Source organism: Apaloderma vittatum, unplaced genomic scaffold (assembly GCF_000703405.1).
Source record: "Apaloderma vittatum isolate BGI_N311 unplaced genomic scaffold, ASM70340v1 scaffold7455, whole genome shotgun sequence".
Taxonomy (NCBI): Eukaryota; Metazoa; Chordata; class Aves; order Trogoniformes; family Trogonidae; genus Apaloderma; species Apaloderma vittatum.
In genome coordinates, this window is record NW_009715400.1 from 70582 (window position 1) to 85054 (window position 14473).

At 40.3% G+C, this 14473-nt stretch overlaps 1 protein-coding gene across 2 annotated transcripts in view; it reads right to left on the reverse strand.

Annotated features, from left to right (window-relative positions):
* ESD (esterase D) overlaps positions 1-5878 on the reverse strand; it is a 13677-nt gene extending 7799 nt beyond the window's left edge. Inside the window, exons 1-3 of one of the 2 annotated variants that reach the window (XM_009869124.1) lie at positions 5803-5878; positions 4847-4935; positions 3010-3108 (exon numbers count right to left, since the gene is read on the reverse strand). In XM_009869124.1, the coding sequence (XP_009867426.1) occupies positions 3010-3108; positions 4847-4935; positions 5803-5870 (256 nt within the window). In that variant the 5' untranslated portion in view covers positions 5871-5878. The remainder of the gene's footprint in view (positions 1-3009; positions 3109-4846; positions 4936-5802) is intronic. The other variant, XM_009869125.1, reaches the window with a different exon arrangement.
* Between the last annotated feature and the right edge of the window lie 8595 nt (positions 5879-14473).

The following is a 14473-nucleotide window of genomic DNA, read 5'->3' on the forward strand; positions in this document are numbered from 1 at the left end:
AGCCCCAGGTCATTCTCCCCAGACCTGCTTTCCAGGTCAGTCCCTATCCTGTACTGAAAAAGGAATGTGTAAGATTCACCCAACTTCTAACTAGTTTCAGAAATAAACGTAGCACATAGGTCTCTCCTAAACCAATTCTGTAAAGCTTCGTCCACTTTACACAAGAGACTTATTCAAAAGCTGGCACTTGTTAATATAGCACACAGGTCTCTCCTAAACCAATTGTGTAAAGCTTCGTCCACTTTACACAGAGACTTATTCAAAAGCTGGCACTTGTTAATTGGTTCTATCACCTTATTTCAGTTATTAGACATCATCCTATCAAGTACAAGAAACTATGTCAGAAGCAGTAGAAAATTTTTCTTTCCCTCAGGTGTGACAACCATATATCAGCAAATGGTGTGTCCAGACCACTTTATGTCCTTCAAACTAACGTCTCCTACACATCCCTTCTTAAGATTCAACAGCACAGTAACACGTACTATACCTAGCATTTTTCAACTCTTTTCTGCAATTCATTTCACTGCTCCCACCTATAACTCCACATAAAATTTAAGTAATTTCTTCTTTCAGTAACTGCAGGGTTGTAGCTTTCAAATTCAATTTGCAGATGTCTCCTTGAAAATCAATACATCCCCATCCAGTCCTTACTCTCCCTCTGATTAGGCTGTAATTTACCAGCTTTGCAGAACAGAATGCAGTATTTCAAGTTACACGTAACGGAAAATAACGGCCTCCCTCTTCCAAACTGTTCCTAGTTTCCCGAACTGTCCCTAGTTTCTGCAATCCAAAATTACTTGGGCTTTCACCACTGTCAGATTACACTGAAAACCCACGTGTAATTTGACAGTCCCTGACAACTTGTTCGGAGATACCTGCCAGCCTGTCACAGTGCAACATCAGATTTTTAAAAGGATCAAAGTGAAGTTTGCTCCAGTGATGTGCCCTGGAACACTGAGTGATTCTGTATCTTAACAGTCCAGCAGTCGCAGGGATTGGGAGTGCTTACACAACATATTGGACAGAAAAAAGTCTATCTTTAGTCTCGCAGAGATAGACAAAAACTCGGAAAGTTCTGCCAACGCAATGAAGGCAACGCTGATTCCGCTAAAAGAAACTTAGAAACTGAAAAAAGAAGTTTGAAAAGGAACCTGCAAAATACTGCTCAGCATACCTATCTGGAAAATCAAACCCCTACAAAGCAGGAAAAATGAAGTCTATCAGGGCCTGACAGAGAGTCTGTAATGAGTTATTTCATGTTTTCATTCAGTCTTTTTCCCGATCCAGAGACATCTCCTAGCTCCTAGGAGGTAATTTTCATGTAGTCATAACTACACAGTTAAAAAGAACATACAAGCATTTTCACCACGTATGTTCAGACCTTTTAGTTGTAATTACATCTGAACTGCTCTTCACTTGTTTCTCAGATTTAAGAGCATTTGGGCTCTCTGAGGTAAAATCTAACAGTATGATATGAAACACATACTGAAACTCATCTAAATGGCAGAACACGATTAAGGGAGTGGAAGATCTTTATGAGGAAAGGGCTGAAGGAGGTGGGTCTCTCTAGCTTGGGGCAGAGCCTGAGGGGTGACCTCATTATTGTTTATAAATATGTCAGAGGGGAGTGTCAGGAGGATGAGCCAGACTTCTCAGTGATGTCCAATGACAGGACAAGGGGCAATGGGTACAAGCTGGGATATAGGAGGTTCCACAAAAATATTAGAAAAAACTTTTTCACTGTGAGGGTGACAGAGCACTGGCACAGGCTGCCCAGGAAGGTTGTGGAGTCTCCTTCTCTGGAGACATTCAAAACCCGCCTGGATGCATTCCTCTGTGACCTACTGTAGGTGATCCTGCTTTGGCAGGGGGGGTTGGACTAGATCTTTCAAGGTCCCTTCCAACCCCTAGCATTCTGTGATTCTATGATAACAACCTGACCAGTTATTAAGCTAAAAGCCACAAAGGGGGTTTTAAAAAGAGAACTTCATTCCCCTATTATTTGTGTTCAGATCTGACCCACTAAAGCTTGGGAAGTACTATAAGACTGTCACCTTTGTATACAGCACTCAAGACTTTAGCAGAATCTGGCAAATACTAAACCTAACACACGGAATCCTCAAAAGACTGTACTTCCAGTAACTGCAGATCCATCATTTCCAGATTTCCCATAACATGTGTAAGCTCAGCCTTATACAAATAACAGAATCACAGAATCACAGAATGTTCAGGGTTGGAAGGGACCTCTGAAGATCATCTAGTCCAACCTTCATCCCAGCATACCTAACCACTACACCATAGCCTCAAGTGCTAGATCTACTTTTTTTTTAAACACCTCCAGGGTTGGTGACTCCACCACCTCCCTGGGCAGCCTGTTCCAGTGCCTCACCACTCCTTCAGTAAAGAACTTCCTCCGAATATCCAATCTAAACTTACCCTGACGCAACTTGAGGCCATTTCCCCTTGTCCTGTCATTAGTAATTAGAGAGAAGAGACCAGCATGAGCAATAACAGCATATCATTTTAAAAAGCCATCTATCAGCAGTCTATTGCAGCTGCAGGGTGAATTTTTTCTAGTTTTCTAAGTATTGGAATCCTCTAAAGACGCGTGCTTAATCAGCTGCAGAAGACAGTATACAAAAAGAGTAAACACTGCATCTTTGTGTGACAACACGGTTCCAGAGGTTTTTTTAAAGTGCCAGTAAGCCACAAAGTTCAGGCAAGTGTCTCTGATAATCCACTCCTCTTGTTTGCCTTCCCTCTCCTCCTTTGGGCTTAAGTCAATGGCCACTTTGTTCTAGTGCCATGACAATAAAAGAATTTCCAATATCAAACTTTCACTACCATGTTATTAAGAATACAGACAACATAATCTAGGAAAAAACGCAAGATACAGAGGTGAGATCATATTCTGACTCAGGCGGGAAATACACTTCATAGCAAACTGCAGCACTCTGTTCTTTGAGGGTAAACACAGCGTGCTTCAGGGTCTTTCTTGTTAAAACTTACGTGGACTTGTGTCAGGTGCGACTACAATAAGGCCATGTTCAGCCGCAGCTTGATGAAAAGCAGCTTTCGTTATAAAATTCTGTTCTGTGCAAGTTAACCCTACAGAAATAAGAATATCATCGGTTACACATTGCTCACAGCATACCCGTTTCAAAAACCTTTTTTGACAGAAAAGGTCTTGAAAAGCAACGAGGAATTCCTATCACATAAACACAGAGAAGTCTTTTTGCTAGGTTCAACAATACTTAATAACCCACAGGAACAGAGACAGTTGCATTTTCAAATGTGGTCATACCAACATTTGATCAAAAACAGGTCAATGTGTACTCTGTACCCTCCTGAGCATCTACTCATGCGGCCCGTAATTTCCTCAGGTACTGTGTATTTCAATCCACTGACTATAGACACTTGCTAAGGTTAACTTTATTAACTTCTGGCACGTAACCCTACAACCCTATTTTCTCTCTACTGCCTCTTTGAATTACAGAATTATGCACACTTGTGGGCTGATAAATCCTACATCCTTTAGACGGGATAAAGGTCCACAAGTACTCTGGCTCCAAAACGCACAGCAATCCATATCTTATTTGCTGCAGCAGGCCCAAGTAAAGTCCAATTACAAATAAACAATATTGCACACCAGTATTTCAATTTTTCTTCACTGTGACATTTGAGAGGGGTCAAATACTCTAGTTTTCTCTGAGGATAACCTGCAAATAACCTAATTTGACTGATATAATAGCCAAGGTAGCATGGTTTAGAGTCAAAAAATAAATGCACTGCATGACTCGAAGATTGTCAGACAATTTGGATGCTTCCAACTTCAAGGGGAAACATTTTTTTCCCAGTTCACTGTCATTCCACAAATCAGACCTACTAGCTATTTCATGAAATGAATACATATAAGGAATACAGTCTCCGCACTACCAATCAATTATCCAACTTTCTAAACACAAGTCTCAAGAAAGCAATTCCTAAAACTACAGAACATACAGTTTCTGCTTGTCATTTTGAATAACAGAGGAAAACTGGAGCTATCACCAACGTAAACCTGACCATTCTGAAAGCAGTGTCTTAACAACAGCTACGCACTTTCAGTGCAAAACCCAGCTCTGTGGGAGGTGACAGGAGTAGGGCAGAGGAATAAAGCCAGGATAACCGGGAGCACGTGTCTATAGGGCCTCATCTCAGCTTGTCTTACATCCAGCAAGTCAGCACATGGACAGAAAATCACAGGAGCTGGAGACATGAAGAAACAATGCTGTGGATGAGACAACTTCACTCTTCAGCCCCCGGACCTTTCTAGGCCCACAGGGTTACCTCACCCTAGATGTGCCTGCACCAAGGCAGGTAGCAGCATCTCCCTTTCCAAGGCCACCAGTTGCTCCCTGCAAAACAGTGCTCGGAATAAGTCAGGGTCCAGAGGGCAAACTTACTGGCTCCCACGGGCTAGATTTTGCCCTCCATCCCGTTAGCCAAAGCAGTCTGCCACAGACAAAGGAATGTAGAAGTCCCAATGGGAAGGCATTTCAGGTGAACTTTTAGATATATACATTTTAGAGTAAGTAGCATATACATTTTAGAACAACAGCATAGAACATTTTTAACACCAAGTATTTTAGAACATGATCTGTAGGCTACTCCCTGAGGCTGGCGGCATCCAACTTGATCACAATACATTCAAAGCAAACGTGTGTTCCAGAAAAAAATCTTTTGTAGAATGCAGGAACTGATGACACTGTAGTACCGCTACATCAGGTTTTCAGTAACTGTAGCACAGAAGCTTAAACATGCTTAAGATTACCTTTTTTAAGATACTAAAATTCATGTTACTTACCTGACAGCCAATAGAGCACAGGACACTTTGCTGTTTCAGCTTTTGGAGGCAAGTAGATTCCAAATTTCATTTTGCATTTTAGCTCTGCACTGTATTAAAAAATCAAACTGTTATCACTACTACTTAATTAACAAGGTCACTAACACTAATAAAGCAAGTTGAACCAATGCATTAATTTAAAGAGACATTTGGGTAGTTAATTATAACTAAGTTAAATAGAGGGAAAAACAATTTCAAAACTCAGCCTTAGCCTCTTGAATTGGCAACAGCTGAACTTCCCACCTTGTTCTGAATCTACTTAAAATCAAGACTTACAAACAAGCCACATTTTTGCAGTGCTGCTAACCATGAACAGCTTGAAAACTGAATGTTGAACCCCAGCAATATTTAACTTGGCTTTGCCTACTAAATTGGAATGTAACTTTTACTGAAGAACACACCCACGTGACTTGTAGGACATACGCTGCACAGCATACCCCAGCAAGAGTTTTCTAACTTCAAAGCCTGCAGACTATTCGAGTGCCCAACTAATACTAAAACCTAAAGTTGTCAATAAAACTTACCTAAGCATAATCAACGATTTTCTCAATGATTCATAAAAAAAAAAACCACAAACAACCACAAACGTTTTCCTGTTCGTATTCATCATACAAGAACCTATCTACTGTGTATGTCTGCTCACAGCATTTTTTAGGAGTGCACAGAAGTGAAACATCTAGTAGAGTAAATGGGACTTTGTACACAGAGCAGTTCTCCGTGTTGCTAACAGGACAACCCAAACTAAGAGAGTTTCATTTTCGAAAGCATAAATACCAGCTTCCCATCTCAGATCTGCAGTATACTAGACACATTAAACATTAAGAGAGAAATACAAGAACACAAACAAAGCCGCAGCGACAGCGTTTATTCTGAAATATGGATATCAGCGAGAAGCCACTATATTCCTGCGGACTTACCTGTCATGTTCAAATACCTTCTGGAAACCCTCGAAGCATTTGTTGCTGGAAACTTGCTTCAGCGCCATGGCTTTAAATGCTTTTTTTTTTAAAAAAAAAAAAAAAAGTTACTTTTGAAAAATGGAAGATGCCTGCACTTACAGTGAGTCCGGACAAGAAAGCCCGCAAGCAGAGCACACGCAGGCCTCGCTGCGGGCAGAGTGGGGCAGCGGCCTACACCGACCCTCAATCACTCTGCCTGGGCCCAGCCGCGGTCCCATCGCCTTCTCCCCGCCCTAGTAACCCCTTCGCCGGCCCCGGTGCCCCGTTTCCCCGGCTCTCTTACCGCGGAAGGTCTGCGGCGCCGAGCGGAGAAGGGTACGGGCGAAGGGGCGGCCCCTGTTGGCGATCACAACCTTCCCGCCGCCACCGCCCAACCCCCAGCAGGGGCCCTGAGGCGGCCTCTTTCCAGGCCGCCGCAGTGACTGCTGGGAGAAAGGGGGGGAAAACAAAAAAAAAAAAAAAAAAAAACCCAATGGAAAACGAGACGTAAAGACGTCCGGGAGAATTTTGTGTAGGTTTTTTTTTTGTGACGATGTTGCCTCAAAACCGAGTTCGTTGCCATACAGCAGTCTCACACGCTGAGACAAGATCTGTTTGGTTCTGCACGGAGGGGGCAATTCCAGTGAGGTAGCGCAACATCTTGAGGAATTAGAACATATCGATCTTGTTGATCGATTGGTGTAAACACGCCTAAATTTACAGTTACTGGTCCCTTCTCCTGTTGGTTATGTGTATTTAAATTAGCCCCGCCTTCCATGTGGATTAGCATGCATGCTCCCTACGGGCAGAGCTTCCTCGGTTTGAACTGAACCGGTGCTCTCCATCTCCCTCTGCCACATTTACCTTTGCCTGACTTCAAGTCCCTCGGCAATTACTCAGTTTTCTCACCCCTGTCTGCAGTAGGATGTTTCCTTTTTATCAGTTCTTTTTAGTTCTTCTTCCAGGCTATAGTCCCTAGCAAGACAGGCATTCATGCAAAGTAGCATACTTATATAATAAAGCTATTGAAGTAACATGCTTACCCAATAAACATGTTTACACAATTGACCACTGGACCTCTTCAGAAGACCTGTGAAGTATAACTAACCCTGAGTCACTGTCCCTGTAACATAAGCATTAATCCATATATATGATTTTACTTAGCCCACAAGACCACCTCCCTTGTGAAATCACAAAGGAGAGAAGATACTTGGCAGTGCTTTCATCTTACTCATAACACAAATCCTTCCCACCTCTTGCTGTTAGTCTTTTTTTTATATATGTATTTGCAATTAAACATGCCCATCAGTCACCAAAAGTGTTGTCAGCAAAGCTCCCTCCCTCTTTTTAGCCTTGTACCATGTACTGCGCTAGCAGTAACTATTTTTGCCCATTCTGATCATCTGTTACTTAGCCAATGAGATAATAATTAATTTCTATTTTTAATCCCTGATTCTAGCAAGGCACGGTACCAAGAACTTTGTCCTCCTGTAACTTTGTACTCTTGCCCAGCAGATCCCTTTGGACTGTGGCTGTGGGACCCTGGACCTGGGCCACCCATCTTGCCTTCCAGAGCAGCTTTCCTATCCTGGAGGTGACTGGAACAAATAGTTTTTCTCTGAGCTGTTTAAACTTCCTTCTCTCCGTTTTTCATTTGCAAGACATGTTTAATTTGCCATTAATCAAATGAAAATGTGTGTTTTCGCTAGTATTTCTCAAACACTTCACAATGTTTCTTCCGTCTCTATCCATGTGCGTTTTGTAGCTCTCTTTAATGTCCTGCTCTTGCTAGCAAGATACTGCCCAGTTTGTTATTTGTTTGAAACTTTAGCCAGTTTTCTGTTATGTATATATAGTCGGCTATCATTACACACACCTGATTTTTCATGGTATCTGCAATTCTTTGTAGCTATTTATGTCTTATTAATACAAAACCTGCCTGCCTCAGCACTGGTGCTGATAAGATTTTGATGTGTTCCTCGTTTTCCTGTCCAAGTCCTTTAGATATCCTCTGTCCAATCTGCCCCCATTTCAGGTGACATATTCAGAAGGATACAACTGGCGGCCTGCTAATAAGTTTACCTGGCCTCCCCATGTCTCCGTGATGTCAGGATATAAGTGGTTTTCTTGTATGTCTTCTCAGTCAAAAATGACTGAAGTAAATGCATAGGTAAATAATGTGAGAGCTATGTTGCAGCTCTCCAGAGAGCTATTTTCATGGCAGACAGCTGAGTATGTCACATGTAAGAATGTGCAAAGTGGAGAACATACAAGGATAGCGTTGAGAGCAGAGTAAGGTAGGGAGAGCTAAGCTGGTGCAGTGTCTTGCATGCTGTGGTGTAGATCTTTCTAATATCTTTGGTTACGCACATTTGTTTGACCTTAATGCTTCTTCTGTATCATTTGAGATAGTGTCTGCAGCTGTCACCAGTGAATTCATTTTGGTATCATTCTGCACATCATTTTGGATTGCCTACAAAAAAAACCCCAGATGTGAAATGGGCTTCCTGTCCTTCATTAAACGGCTTCTCCTTATATGGTACAGCAGGGCAACTGGCAGAAACAAGGATATTAAAAGGAAAGAATGACAGGTACTCACTTTGGAAAATCTCTTGGCTTATGTACTCTTGGTTTACATATTACTTTATCATCATGTTCCAAGTACAACACATACTTCTCCAACATATTTCCTGTATGTTCCCCATACCCAGACAGTACGTTTGACCATCTTACCACTGATCTAATCCAGTGGTGAAATATGATTTCATATCATGTACGTAGCATTTCTTTTAGCCTCTGTAAGAATAGCTTTGTGTTCTGCCAGAGGGGTTGTTGCCTTTTCACCACATTTGCACCATCCTTTCTGTACTTGGACAAACATACGATTAACTTCAACCCACACAAACACATTTGCTGTAAAGCTCCCAACAACAAACTTCCACACTGTAGCCAAGCAACCTGTATGTCTTAAGCTTATAGTACCAAATTCTTCCTTTCCCATTTATTTACAGTAAGTAGTCTTTTCGTCAGTAACGCATTTGGGTACATGCTTTTCCAATGTTTTTGTTGCGGTAGTCTGAATTAAGGCTGATAGTTGCTAACTTCTTCTACCTGGTAACTGTGGATTCCACCTCCTGCTGGTGCTTTTCAGTCATTATTTTCTCATTTTACATGTGATCTCATCTTCACTTTGGTTATTCAGAGCCCTGAATTCACACTTCACTGTCTACTTTTCCAGGAGATTACCTGTATGTCTTTCTTTTCTCTAAAGAACTTTTCCAGTGTTCTTTATAATAATTGTTCATAATTTAGTCAATTATGATTCTAATGTCATATTTGTCTAAATTATCTTAAACTATCTTTTATCATGCTGTCAATCACCTCCAAGCAACATATATGGCTGATTAACAGAATTATCCCTCAGTATATTTCATGCTGACTGTATTGACACAGTCTGCTCCAAGCCTTTAGATTTTCAAGGGAGAAACTCTACATAGGGAAAAGGACAATTTTCTGTCACTTCATTGTTACTAATTTATTTTTCTATTTCTCCATCTTTACCACATCCATCTATCTTACCTTTTGTCTTAGATAGAAGTTAGATCTTCCAAAGTTTTTTATTTTCTTTCCTTCCATGCTGTCAAGAGTTTAACTGGGTGCAACTTGTCATGTCATTAACTGCTATCCCTTCAAGCCAGATTCTTTTTCCATAACTTGCCCAAGGTGCTTCTTAGCCAACAAAACCCCTGGCAGAAGCTAGAGACTACACACTCTCACTTATTTTATCAACCTACATTGATTTTTTTTCTTCTTCACTCTGTTTCTTGATTTCATTATTTCCTTTTTTTTCATTATTTCCTTTTTGTTCATTAGAGACTCTGTATTATTTGAGTCCATAGGTCTTTTGGAGAAACAGCATTGACCTTTGATCTTGCTTGTACTGTAATGAAAGGTACAATGCTGTCGATGTTAGCTGTCTCATCCTTTTGTGTTCTTTACAAGTTTTCTAATTCTATAGGAAAAATATCCAGTCTATAACAAGAACCCAATTTGATTAAACAGATTAGCAGTTGGAGAAGTTTCCCTCAGCAGCTTTGTGAGTTTGTCTTTGGTCAAGTTACACAATTTCTTCAGTGGCCAGAGATGATTTCTAGATCAGAAGTTCTTTCATCGTTCTGATTATATCTCCCTTGTTTGGCTTTAGTTTCCCCACATCTTATATCGATGTTTCTGCAACCCTGCGTTGGTGATCTGGGATGGCCTTAATAGCTCTGAGCTGCTATGAGGTTGGCCAGAGCTCGTGAATCCTCTTTGCAGAGACACTGTGGGAAATATGTACACGGAAGATTTGCATTTGCAGAAAAAAGCCATTTGTGACAAGAAATTAGAAAAAGTTAGTGGGTTTTTAAAAAATCTTTGCCTTTGGAGCAGCTTAAATCCTAAGATTTTTTCCAGGGAACAAGCCAAGTGTACTTCTTTTGTTACAGTAGTGTGAGTAGGAAATATTAGTAATGCTTTATCATTTCAGAAAAATGCAAGATTAAGCAAGCTGTGCAACTGATATTAAATCCAGTGAGAGTTATGTGTCTGATAAGTTTCTGACAGAAAATATTTTCCTCTCAGTGCTTTACAATTAAAAATGAAGCAGAAGTGCTTTTTTTTTAATAGTAAAATGACAGTACTTATTTGTATTATGTCTTTTTGTTTTCTATTTCTTTCTAGTACATATTAATTTTGAACTTAGGAAGAGCCTGCTTATTTGAGACAATTTTCCACATGCGGTTTTCTGTTCTTCATGTTGGATTTATTGAGCCTTTGAAGCTGATGTTTTGAATTCAAATATCCAAGTAAAATTTGAGGTATAATTACAGATAAAGAAAGATATTGGCAGACAGGAATGTAATAGTTAAGATCTGACTTAGAGAATGCCAAAGCACAAATTCAAATTCCATTGCAGCCGATAAATAATTTAGTAGAGCATTAGGTCTTGCCTTGTTAAGAGGAGCCCCAAGGAGCACTGGAGCCATAAATGCTATTTTTTTAGGCTTACGGTTGTCTTCCCCTAGGAGATAGACTTTTCTTTAGGTCTGAGAGAATAAATTAAGATCAGCAACACCAGCTGACATTCCTAGAATTTCTTGATCCCTGCATGAGCCTTTATGTAATACAAGTACAGTAGACTTTCTTTCTTGGTCTTGGGGTGCAATTCAGGCCACAGTCTTGAAGTCGTTTGTCAAATTTGAGATCTAAATAGCAGAAAGAATCTTTAGGTTGTGCATCATAAACTCTTTTTGTAAAGACTATTTTGATCTGTTATCTATAGTGATGTAAGTCAGTGTCTTGCAAGATGACAATACATGAAGTTGCTTCTTCTCTCTATTTAAAATTATCATGTAAAGATCGCAGCTTTTAAAAATGCTGAGAAAAAGGCAGCATTTTATTGCTGTCAAGAATTGAGTGTGGCAACATGCCTAGATGGCTTTTGGAATAAGATCCCCAGCAAGAAGAACATTTATTTCAATAATATGTGTGGTTCCTAGGGGAAGTACAGGCAATGAAAGAATCAGAAGATTCCAAACGTCATTTAAGATGAAAAAGTGAAATAAGATGCTTACATTGCTGCAAGAGAAATAGCAAAAAATTGATTGAGCTAAATTTTAAGAAAAGATAGTGCTCTGAGTGACCTCATTTATTTTGATTCAGGCTGAGTGACTGAAATGACAGAAAAGAATAAACCTCGAAGGGAACAAGTTTTCACTCACTAATATGTGGGATTATTTAGTTATAATTAGTGTCTACAAGTGAACAAAAGAAATGGAGTCATTTCCCTAAACTTCAGGAGAGCAAATAGGGATTATTGGAAGGATCCAATGGGAGACTTCCCCTGCAGGCAAAGGAAAGCCCAGGAGAGCTGATTGATCTTCAAGGACAACCTCCTCAAAGCACAGGAAGAGTCTATTCACTTTGCAGAAAACTGAACATGGGCCAGCACGGGTGAAGAAAAGGTTCCTGACTGTGCGAAATGCAGAAAGGAAGCCTACAGAAAGCAGAAGCAGGGATGGGCTACTTGAGGAGAATGTGAAAGCATCTCTAAAGCATGCAAGGATGCAGTAGGAAAGTCAAAACTCAGTTGGGACTGAAACTGGAAGTGAAAGATAACAAGAAAGGTTTCTTTATGTATACTGATGGCAAAAGGAAGGCCAAGGGCTCGCTGCTCAATGGAGCAGGGGAACTGTTGAAAAGGAATATGTGAAAGAACGAGGTATTCTGCTGGCTTTCTTTTTTATTTTCTTTTTTTTTTTTCTGTCAGATGAGTATTAGCCAGAACAGAGCACAATGTGTGTGAGCACTTACCTTCTGTGGATATGCGTTAAGTCTATGGGACCAGATGGGATGCATGGGATGGTGCTGAGACAACTGTCTGATGTCAATGCAAGGCTATTTTCTATTATGTTCAAAAGGTCAGGACAATCCAGAAAGTCTTACTGTTTGGAAAAAAGGTACATGTGACACTTACCTTCAGGAAGGGCATGAAGAAGGATCAGGTGAAAAAGGCAGGTCAGCCTACCATGCCACCATCGCTGGAAATGGAATGGGAATGCAACAAATCCTCCTGGAAGCCATTTTCAGGTACAGAAAGAACAAGGAAGTAATTGGGAATAGCCGACATGGATTTACCAAGAGCACAGTGCACACAAACTTCTGATGAGAAGTCTGCCTCAATGGACAAAGCAGGAGCAGTGGAAGTTGTATTCTTGGCTTTAGCAAGGGCTTTGCAACAACTTCTTTTAGGCTCCTTGTCTCATTTTAGCGAGATTGGTGAAATATGGGCTCGATTAGTGGATAATAAGGTGGGTGGAAAATTCGCTGTTTTGCTGGGCTCAGAGGGTATTGATCAGCAGTACCGAGTCCAGCTGGCAGAATGACACCACTCAGGGATCGATATGAGGGAGAAGACTGTTTAGTGTCTTTATTAATGACGTGGATGATTAGATGGAGTGCAATCTGAGATATATAGCGAAGAAAAAACAGATTATTGTATTCCCTGCAGTAACAGAGATAAAGAGAGAAGGATAATAGATCTTTGTGAAAAGAAGAGACTTCAGTTCAGAAACCTATTCTGGACTTTAGGAAAAAATCTAACTTGCAGCAAGGAAGGGAGATGGTATATTGCACTGTTGATAATATAGATCATTGAAAAACAGGAAAGAGCTTATTGCCATTGACAGTGACCAGGTCCACAATGCAAAGCACTGTACTAAAGCCTATTGAAGCACACCTTGACTTGAAGAGTTCACTGTCTACAAGACAAAAAGGAAATTAAATGTATTTTCTACACTTCACACGTGGAGAACAGAGATATAGATTTCCTGAGTCCAGCCACAGTGAATATTAGTCATGTGGAAACTTCATAACTTTATGCATAATTACTTGCAACAATTCAAAATACTTTAGTAGAGTATCTGTTGGACTAGTCTGCTTTCAAATTGTGAAATTTTCCACCTTCATTTGACCCTGAATAGTTTCAGCTATTTCACAAGACAATTACTGAAGCAGATGTCCTGCCTTGGATTAATTTTCAGGTCCCTGTTTGCTTCCCAAATGACTATCATTTTGTTCTCCTGGGAGATTACAAAGAGGAATTTTGCAATAATTTGTCTTTGGGTCATTCAGGGTTTCAGGACTGCTGTAATTCAGCTTTTATAAACTGCTTCTGCTTTCCACTTTTGCTAGTTCCTCAATAGACCTGATTCATTTGAAACACACAAGTATCAGCTGCATTGCTAAGATTTTTTTTTTTTAATTTATCAATAAGAACTGCAGATTCCTAGATGTCCTCTGGAAACCTCTGTTCTCTCAGCACTGGGAAGTCGAGGCTTACAGGGAGGGGACCCTCATCCATGTCCTTTAAGTTCTGGGTTCTGCTTGTGGGATTTGAAGGCTGGGATTTTCTCCAGTAGGTAATTCCAAAGGGTGATTCTTATATAGTCATTTTAGGCTGTCTCTCTGTTGCCTTTAAGAGCTGCGTCAGCTGGCTTAGACCTAGACACTTAACTTGCAGACCCTTAGCAGTTCCCAGCCTAAATGACTCAATGAAAAGTGAGATTTTTAACTCACAGCCCTTTTGCTTTTTTATGAAAAGACACAGGGATCACACAAACACCTTTGTAATTTCAAATTGTTCAGCAGCAGAGACTTTACAATTTGTTGTAAATTTGCTTGGAAACTCAGCAACCATCATTTTAACTACTGTCTTCTTTGCTTCCATTCTCTGCGTCTGTTGTGTGATTGCTTGAACATAATTTTCATTGCTGGGTTTCTGAGAGCAATGACGAAGTGTTTAAGGTTTTCCAGACTTTTCTATTGCTACTGAACACTCACCAGATAAAGGGAAGAATAACAGAGAACTCACAAAATACTATTTTTTGCATTGTCATGACCTAAGAATTTACAAATTAACTGCTTGAGATTTTTTAGGTCAATTGCAAATGCACTTGCAGAAATATTTATGGAAGAAAAGGGACAGAAAAATGGGGAATTGCTTAATTAAATTTGTATACAGATCACTTTTTCATTCAAAATGTAACAGAAGAGCAACTAGAATTTGCAGACCAAAGGTCTGGTCAGCCCAACCCTGTTTTGAAGATGA